Below are 10,728 nucleotides of genomic sequence, written 5' to 3'. Positions count from 1 at the left end.
CTGAATCATCATTTTCCAGGAAGGAGTGATGACATGAATCTACTAACTTTCAGCGTTTAAGAGAGTCGCCACTATAGACTTCTTTGTTGATCATTTGATTTGACCGTAGGCTTCATGAGGACAGCTGTTACACTGTGTGTCTTGCCACCTTTATAAAGCCCATCTACACTGTGTCTGAAAGATAGATTGGCTATCTCGACATTTATTCCAGATTGCTTCCAGTTTTCCCTCTTGTATTGCTAAACATCTACATTTTCCTGAATCTCTTGTAGCTAGAGCTCCAGATAATCTTTAGATGCTGGAAAATAAATGTGCTTAAGTAAGACCTAAATCTGGAGCTGATCTCAGAGGAGGAAGAATGCCAACAACACATTATAGAGCTGGCAGTCATAGGGTGACTTGTATCCCCAGCTTACAGCTAACGTGGGTGGTCATGGAGGCAGCGATGAAACCGTGTCATCGAACTCTGTCTCTTCCTGACACTTTCTGTGGAGAACTCATTCCTTAGTCAGGCCTGTTCTGTGGTAATCCACCAGAGGTCATTCCTATATATCCAACATGGAGTTTGCCCCCCGAGTCCTTCTAAGTCATCCGATTCCTTATATTATATACCTTTCTGTTATTTGTCTATTTTTTGATATCTACAACCAAACTGTGAGTATTCAGTAAATGTTTGTTGAACCAATCCATAAACAAATGAAAGAGTAGATATTATGTGACCTTAAATGATTTTTTTTGTCTATGATAGATGAGATTACCTTTCGCCCTTTATAAAATTATGTCTTAATATTCTTCTGTTCTCAGTAAATGATAAGTTATGAACATATGCAAAATAAGTAATGGGATAGTTTGCTCCTTCCGAAAATTCATATTGCCCAATCACAGAAAAAACTGAATACTTTTTAATCTAGTTTTGAAAAAAATACACTGATACTTCCTCTACAACCATTAAAAATAAAAACTAAAATGGTTTTTTTTTCTTCAAGTGCATTACATGCTAATAAGCAAAAAGCAGATAAGACAAATCTAATAAAAAGAATAAAAAAGGCATTCCTCCTATGGTACAAGCTAAGCTAATAAGCAGTGACTCATTCAAATATAAAGACTAGAAAACATTAAAACTCAGATAATTATCTGGAGAAAAGGACACATTTGGGTTTTTAAATTTTGTAAATCCCAATTTTCTCTTTTTTTTCCTATTTGTATACTGAGCCAAAGGACATAGTTCTAATTATGAAATGCTCATTAATATGGGTAAAAAAACATTCCAGCTACGTCTGCCCAAATCATGCCAAATAAACAGTTTCTTTGGGAGAAATTGAATGAATTCTATCTGGCTTAAGGTAGGATAATTAATTTTAACTGGCTTAAGGTAAAATTATTCTTGTAATACAGACTCAGCCGGCTAATTATTTCTCCATATGCTACCGTTCTTTCCACACCTGCCTCACCTTGGCACAGAAGACCTCTCACATTTCCCTGCCCTTCTCCATGTTGTCAAGGACATGCCACCAAAACAGGCACCCACTTGCCTCCAGGGCAGAGAACCACGTTTTCAAGCATTAGAGCAGATTAGAAAATAAATTTCATTTGTGATATTTATTTAAATTATGAGGTATACAAAACATCCTTGAAAGTAATTTGAAATTACCATTAACAAAAGATATTTACCTTAATCCCTAAAGTTATACACACACACACACACACACACACACACACACACACACACACACTTCAAATCAGAAATAACCTAAAGTCACTTATAGTTATTACAAAAGGTATAATATATTTTTGGAACATTCTTTGTTGACTCGAAGATTTCCAAGTTTAGTGAAAATAAAAATCACCTAGCTATTTCCTTCCTTCCTTCCTTCCTTCCTTCCTTCCTTCCTTCCTTCCTTCCTTCCTTCCTTTCTTTCTTTCTTTCTTTTCTTTCTTTCTTTCTTTCTCTTTTTTTAAGAGATTTTGGCTGAATCTATCAACATTTTATTTTTATTTATTGTTTCTCTGTTAAAACAATTTTTTAAAGTTTTTATTAAAATTCCACCTAGATAACCTACAATGTAATTAGTTGCAGGTGTACAATATAGTGATTCAACATCTCCGTCCAGCACCCAGTGCTCATCACAATTGCACTCCTTAATCCCCATCATCAACTTAACTGGTCCTCCCACCCATCTCCCTTCTGTTAACCATCAGTTTGTTCTCTGTAGTTAACAGTCTGTTTCTTGGTTTTCCTCTCTTTTTTCCCATTTGCTCATTTGTTTTTTTTCTTAAATTACACATATGAGTGAAATCATATGGCATTTGTCTTTCTCTGACGGATTTATTGCATTTAGCATAATGCTCTCTACCTCCATCCATGTCATTGCAAATGGCAAGATTTTATTCTTTTTTAAATGCTTATTTATTTATTTTGAGAGAGAGTGAGCACATGCATGAGAGCAGGGAAGGGGCAGAGAGAGAGAGTGGGGGGGGGGAGAGAGAATCCCAAGCAAGCTCCATGCTGTCACCGCAGAACCCCATGTGGGACTCGATTCCACAAACAATGAGATCATGATCTGAGTTGAAATCCAGAGTTGGATACTTAACCAACCGAGCCACCCAAGCGCCCCAAAATTTCATTCCTCTTGGTGGCTGAGTAATATCACATTGTGTGTGTGTGTGTGTGTGTGTGTGTGTGTGTGTATGTGTGTGTACAGCACATCTTCCTTATCCATTCCTCAGTGGACACCTAACTACTCTTTAAAAAATATATACATTCCCACTTGTCAAGTCGCATGCCTATTAATTCAGAATTTTTATTTTCAGAAAGCACCCTATCTGGTACAGTAGGACCATGATTCAATTGTTCAAGAAACATTGAATTAGGAGACAAGAACATCTAGTTTACTTTTAAATTCCTTCTCTCCACCGTGTGAATTTAACTGAACATACATGGCATAACATGATTTCAGAATGCTAGAAAAGGAGCTGAATGTGAAATATGAATGTAATTTGCAATTATTCTTTCTTGATTGACTTTCTATTCACTTTACACTAAAATAGAACCACGTTTACACACACACACACACACACACACACGTACAAGGAAGTATGTAATGGAGAATTAAAGTTGGTAAAAAAGCAAAGAGATGATTTTTGTTAGTTACTGATATATTGATGCTTCCTGTCTTCTGTTTTCCTAGAATTTAAAGAGAATTAGAAAGGCTGCCAAATGCTGTGGGAATTTAAATACCATTAAATTAAGCACAATAAAATGACAGGGAAACACAAAGTGATGGGCAGTGGAAGAGAAATAAGAAATGAAAATGCTTTCAATTATGTCAACAAACATATTAAATTTAACTGTGTGAATTAAAAAGAAATAAATCCAGCAAGTGGAAAGAGTACACTAAGCGGGATCAGGAGCCAACAGCTGTTTTTGTGAAAATAAACTGAAATTCTAAAGAAATATTACATTATCCTCATGAACCCAAATTAGTGCTTTATTTAAACCTAGTAGCTAAGTTTTGGAAAACATAAGATAATGGGATTTTGGTGCTGGAAGAATCTCAGCTAGAATCTCCAGATTCTTTTCTTAAAAATGAGGAAACTAAAGCACAAGGAGGATTATTTGGTCAAAATATTGAGTATGAACCAGGATAAGAATTTTATTCTTTCTAAACACTGGTCCTAGTTTCCTGTTACGGACGTACTGAATCACACATTTAGCAGTTACCACTTTCATTGGATAATAATGTGGATGATCTTTGGAGTCTTTGTTTTAAAGGCACTAATTCATTCATGAGGACTCTGCTCTCAGACCTACTCACCTTGCCAAAGCAACACCCCCAAATATTATCACATTTGCAATAAAGTTTCAGCATAGGAACTTTGGAGGGACACAGACATTTAGTAGATCTCAACATTCCCAAAAGTCAGCTACAGATTCAGTGGAGTCCCTACCAAAAACCCAACTGCATTTTTTGCAGAAATGGAAAAGCTGATCTTCAAATTCATACGGAATTTTAATTGGCTCGAAATAAACAAAATTATATTGAAAAAGAAGAACAAAGCTGGGGAGCCATATGTCTCGATTTCAAAATTTACTACAAAGATACAGCAATCAAAAGAATGTGGTACTGGCATAATGGTAACTACATAAACTAACGGAATGAAATCGAGCCTCCAGAAATAAGTCCATAGCTCTATAAACTACTGATTTGCAACAAAGGTGCGAGCACCATTCACTAGGAGACAAAAAGTCTCTTCAATAAATAGTGTGGGAGAAACTGATTCACGTGTCAAATTATGCAGTTGGATTCCTATCTTATACTATATACATAAATTAACTGAAAACACGTAAAACTATGAAAGTCTTTTTTTATTCTTCAATTTTTTATTTTATTGTTTTTTACTTTTAACTGTCTTAAAAATTTATAAATATAATTTACTGTCACTTTCTTACACCATACACAAAAATAAAAGTCTTAGAAGAAAACACAGGGGCTAAATCTTCATGCCTTGGATTTAGCAACGGATTCTTAGAAATGAAACTTTAAAAGCACAAACAGCAAGAGAAAACTAGATGCATTGGATTTTATCAAAATTAAAAACTTCGTACATCAGAAGACATTCCCAAGAAAGTGAAAAGACAACCTAAATGGTACAAAGTGTTGGGAAATCATATATCTGATAAGGGTTTAATATCCAGAATGCATAGAGAACTCTTACAACTCAGCAACAGAAAGGGAAACAACCTTATGTTTAAAAAAGGGGATGGTGGGGGGGAGAGGCAAAGAATTTGAACAGACCTTTCTCCAAAAAGGATATAGAAGCACATAGAAAGATTTTTAGCTCATTAATCATGAGGGAAATGCAAAGCAAAACCACCATAAGATACCACACTACACAGCCATTGCATGAGTATAATTTTAAAAAGACAAAACCAAAACCAATGTTTCTGAGGTTATAGAGAGCTCGGAACTCTCATACACTGTGACAGGAATGTCATGGCTAAGCCACTGTGGGGAGCTGATTCCTCCAAGCATTAAATATGGAACTACCATAGGACCCTGAAATTCTACTCGTAGATACATGCCTAAAATAATTGAAAACAGGTACTCAAATAAACGGATGTACATACATGTTTATAATAACATTGTTCAAAAGAGCCAAATGATGAAAACAACCCAGGTGTCCATCAGCACATAAACGGATGAACAAATTGTTGTATTTCCATGGAGTCAAATACCATGCGACCAAAAAGGAGAATGAAGAACTGATGTACACACGAACCTTGAAATCTTATGTATGTTAAAGAAGCCAGACACAAAATGTTACATGTTGTATGATCCCATGAAATATCTCGATGGGTAAGTCCATAGAAACAGAACGCAGACTTGCTGTTGCCTGAAGATTTGGGGAGCGGGGAATAGGAGTTACTAATGCTTACTGGGTTCCCCTGAGGATGGTGAAAACGTTTTGGAATCAGTTACAGGTGGTAGGTGTACAATACTGTGAATGCATTAAATGCCACTAAGTTATTCACTTCAAAATGGCTAATTTTATGGAGGTGCCTGGGTGACTCAGTTAGTTAAGCGTCTGACCCTTGATCTCAGCTCAGTTCTTGATCCCAGGGTCATGAGTTCAAAAACAAAAAAAAAGAGAATTTTATGTAATATAACTTCACTTTGAGAAAAAGGAAAAGAAAAAAGAACAAAATAGTGAGTGTCTCAGGCCTACAGGTTTTTCCCCTCAACTTGTAGTTTTGTTTTTTTATTTGAATTTTAGCTTTAGTTTTAGGGAAATATTATAACCATAGTGTTTTTCATTTTAAATAAGAAGCTAAATATTATTTCCTATCACTGCTTTAAATCAAGCTAATATAAATTAACTGATAACAGCCATGTGAAATGCCAATCATTTTGTAATAATATAGTGGATTATTAGTAGTATGCTAGGCATATCAACAGAAAATGATATAATTTCATATCTGAATGTCACAATTTATATTATAAAATTTCATGAAGTTCTAAATCTAGAATATATAAGTGACCTAAAGTGTCAAAATTTACATCTTGGTTTTAATTGGCTGTGGGGTAAAATATCATTGATCTGGTATACATGAAGCAAATTTTAAAGGATATTATAAGCCTGCAACAACCTTATAGACCTCATTGCCCTCTAACATAGAATAAAAAAGAGAGTATAAGAATTAAAGATAAATCAAAATATACAATGAAATTTAATGGAAACGGAACATATGTTTATTTATTTGGGTTGGGTTGGGATGGGTTGGGATTTACTATTCATAATTTTAATTTAATAATCTATGACAGCATTTGTTTTTTTTATAAGAAAAAGTGAAACTCCACCCAGTGATAATATATTCCTAGAAATAATGCTTCATATGTACAAAATCTTATTTGTGTATCTTTTCTCCAGTGAATAGTCACAAAACAACGAAAAATAAAACTTTCACTTTTGAGTTTATTTATAAAAATCAATTCATTGTCTGCATTTACATGTGCGTTTGAATGCATGAATGCATGTGAGTATTTCACGGTGAGTGAGGGCAGTCATTATATTAGAGAAAATGCCACCCTCTTTTGTAGTATATTGATTCATTTTAATTCAGTGTGAACTTTCACTAGATACCTCTTTATGACATTAACAAATGGTACTTAAGCGTCTGTCTCTGCTAACTTCAGAAATTCTTGGAGAAAAGAACATTGTTCTGGTCAACCCACACAATCTAATTCACTTTTGCTAAAATGTATACAAAATCACGGATGTGTTTCTAAGTTTTATGAAATCACTGAATTATCAATTCATGAAAGACACTCATGTGTAGCTCAGTGTTTTGCTACAACTAAGACATTCTTCAAAATGAATTATTTTCATTTTTATATACCAAAATATATTTCACACACCAAAGGGTTAAAATTTTCCATATCTCTAAAGTCTCTACAGTAATATAAATTTTTACTAGTCACTGTATTAAAAATTAAAATTTCTAGTGTACCACAGAAAGCAAAGCTATGTAAGAATGGTTAAAGAAAAATGTGAAATAACCCTGTCTAAGAACATCAAATTATGTTATTTTATATTTAAAATTATTATTTTACAACAGCATAAGAATAGATATATTCTTAAATTACTCAATAATTGTATGAGTAATGAAGGTTTTAAAAGAAAAATAATGAGTGAAGAAGTTAACAAAGCCATAGGTTTGCCTGATAAACCTCTGAGTGAAAATAAAACATTTCTGAGGATAAAGTTACTAAGCAAAATAAATATAATGTCATTCCTATTCAAGAAATGGACACTGTCAGTAATGTAAATTCATTAGGAATTGACTTTGATGGCCTTTCTACTCTTAGATTAATTCATCATTTTCCTGAGACACATCAATTACCACTCTGTCACATTAGTTTTCTGAAAATGACCCACTGTGTGACCTGAAGGAAGAGAGTCAGTTGCCAGAATGATTTAGGAAAACAAGCCTCCAAAAAGCTCCACAAAAGGCACGTTGACTAGTTCACGGGGCTTTACCCCATAGAATACTGACCACTTTTTCCAATAACTTTTCACTTCAAAACGTGTTATTTGGAATGGAGAATACAAACACTGCATATCTACAGAATCAAGGCTATTCAAGTACAAACCTCCCTGTCACTGAATAAAGTAGGTAAAGCAAATGAGCATTGAAAGGTATCATTTTTAGAAAAATGGTTGGGAATTATAACTCTACTTTTCTCCATTACAGCAAAATCAGGACATATTTTGATAAATATTAGCCTATATGTGTTTGCTCCCATTTTGGTTATTCTGTTATGTCCTCTCACTTTATAGTCAGCACAAATTCCACTTTTCCCTTCTTCTTCCCTCATTTGTCTTCTCTTGTCCTCTCTTCTCTCCTCTCCTCTCTGTCTTCCTAAAAGTTCCTGGAAACGAACAAAGGGAGGAAGAGAGGTGGAAGTAAAAGCTCAAAAAGAGATTAGATTTGGTGAAGTCCTTCAAGTTTTTTCTTTTTCTTTTCCCCAAGCCCTGAAGATGTTATTTTCTTAACCTCGTGATTTATGGGTTGTCTTGAAACTTACTTCTCTCTGTGTCTCTCCTAGGCATGGTCCCATGTCTCATATATCATATTGGTTAGTAATTTTGCAATGTATTCATTAAAAGTTCAGGTGTGCTGCTGTTTTTGTTTTTTAATTGTAAAAAATTGATGCACACACAGCCTTAACATAGGACAGGAAAACAACCACAATATGGGCATTCATGTGATGAGATCATCTGTGTTGACGAGAATCTTTGTCTTTAAATTAATAGTGCAATTTAAAATTAAAAGCTGTTTTCTTTAAAAATCTATTCCCTGTAATACTGAAGCCAAAATATGCAAAAATGTAGGCAAAATATAGCACTCTATATATTTCAAATATATATGCAAAATTCTTCCCCTCTTGTATAATAAGGATTTATACAAAAAAATCATCAAACAATGAGAATGTTACAGTTCAAGAAATTAACACAGTTTATCGATATGGAGATTTCTATGAATACCCGGTAGTTTTGTGTCTGTCACAGACATTTGTTAAATGCAATAGATATAAATATAATGTAGTAAGAGAACTTACACCTCTTTTAGAGACTGATAACTGAGTGGTTACTGTTTTATCACTTACATGCCAACACTTATTTCCACTGTCTCCCTCATATACAGTATTTATATCCATATAGATATATGTTACTTCTATACGATAATTATATACCTATATACACATGATACTCCTATATGGAACTTACATGCATAGTTTATATACATATAAATTAGGTTTCATTAAAATAATATTAAAATTACAATTTAGTTTCATGTTATAATAAAATCTGCACTATTCTCTGGACTTAGGCATGTTCTCTATGCAGCTTTGATCCATTTGGCATTTGGGGACACAATCTTGATCCCAGTGGGGATCTCTGTGGCACCAAGGATTTTGAACTGCAGCTGTTCTATGATAATTATTTTGGTTCATGTAGGGAGTCTGAATTCTTTTTTTAAAAAAAATTTTTTAACGTTTATTTATTTTTGAGACACAGAGCATGAATGGGGGAGGGGCAGAGAGAGAGGGAGACACAGAATCGGAAGCAGGAAGTCTGAATTCTTAATGAAGAGTAAGAATCACCAGCACCTCTTTCTGATTGTCAAGATAACGTATACTGGAGGAATAGTTTTCTGATGGATGAACACACCCACTGGGTTGGTTAGGCCTTCCAGAATCTTCTCAGTTTCCAAGTTGTGTTTAGTTCTAAGTGAAGAACTGCACTTGTCTCAAAGACCCCAGGGACGGACTCTGTGCCCTGTTGACAGGACATGCTGACTGGTATACACCAATCGTATATACCAATATATATACACAATGGTATATACCAATGCCAGTTCCAAACAGCCCCCAATCAACTCTCGTATTTCCTGACATACTTTATCTTATAACATTTTGAGGTAACCACGTAGGAATCAAAATGAAATAGGATTAATTACTTCGCCTGTATTCCCATTCTACTTTATTCTTAGCAATCAACATGATGTCCTATTGATAATGATTTATGTATTTATATAGACTTTAAGCCCATTCTGGGCAGGGATAATGATTCGTTCATCTTCACATCACCCACAGAGTATAATATAAACGCTTGTTAGTTCAGGTGAGTCAAACACACCCAGGTATTTTGATGATTAAACTTGTTTCATAATTGAAATAATTCTGTGTTTCCACAAGTAGAAACACATAAAAACATCTCTACAGATGTTATGTATATCGGAACCACTATTAAGGCTGGTTTCATACAACATTTTGCTGTAACAAAATGGGTATTTGCACTTGCAAGTCACAAAACACTAATGCAATTTAATCTTGTATTTGCAATTAATCACTAGAATCACAAGAAATAAGGAAAGGTGAAATGGAATTCAACTTTTCTTGCCATCTTTAGCTTTTAGAGCTCATATGAGTATGAACTACTTATATAACTAAAAGATATGAGCTTATCAAACTCACTTTTAATTCACTGGTAAAGAAACAGAATGAAAAGACAGAAGAGTGCATTAAGATACTATATGTACTAGGGGCACCTGGGTGGCTCAGTCCATTAAGCGTCAGACTTCAGCTCAGGTCATGATCTTGCGGTTTGTGAGTTCGAGCCCTGGGTTGGGCTCTGTGCTAACAGCTCAGAGCCCGGAGCCTGCTTCGGATTCTGTGTCTCCCTCTCTCTCTGCCCCTCCCCTGCTCATGCTCTGTCTCTCTCTGTCTCAAAAATAAATAAAACATTAACAATTTTTTTAAATAAAAAAAAGATACTATATGTACTTTAATGGAAGAAATAGAAACAAGATGTAAATGTTTTGTAGCATGTTGACACTAAAACACACAAATTGCAACTGCCATTAAGAGATTTTTTTTAAAATCTAAAAACAATTTATTTTAAAGCAATCCCATCTATAGCAGTAATTATGTCTACTGACTTTAGGATAAAATAATTCCAAGACAACCTAAATTTCTCAAAGCCAGATTTTGAATTTAAATCTAGTTTTAACATTTATGTTATAGGCTACAAAAGCTATTTGAAACATGATGCATTGTATTGACTCAAAAACAATTTTTCTGAGACTAAAAAAGAACCAGAGAAGAGTAAACGGAATTGAAACTAAATTGAAACGTTTATGCAGATCCTTACTAAAGTTACTGA

At 34.2% G+C, this 10,728-nt stretch overlaps 1 protein-coding gene across 1 annotated transcript in view; it reads right to left on the bottom strand.

The window, feature by feature from the left end:
* Positions 1-1,929: 1,929 nt before the first annotated feature.
* The window catches only part of CCDC102B (coiled-coil domain containing 102B), a 196,087-nt gene continuing 187,288 nt past the window's right edge, over positions 1,930-10,728 (bottom strand). The window contains 2 exon segments of the mRNA XM_053205990.1: positions 1,930-7,673; positions 7,675-7,931. Coding sequence (XP_053061965.1) covers positions 7,637-7,673; positions 7,675-7,931 — 294 coding nt within the window. The 3' untranslated portion in view covers positions 1,930-7,636.

This window comes from Acinonyx jubatus, chromosome D3, assembly GCF_027475565.1.
Source record: "Acinonyx jubatus isolate Ajub_Pintada_27869175 chromosome D3, VMU_Ajub_asm_v1.0, whole genome shotgun sequence".
Taxonomy (NCBI): domain Eukaryota; kingdom Metazoa; phylum Chordata; class Mammalia; order Carnivora; family Felidae; genus Acinonyx; species Acinonyx jubatus.
The sequence above is the reverse complement of the archived record's forward strand: the minus strand, read 5'-3'. Positions and strand labels throughout refer to the sequence as shown.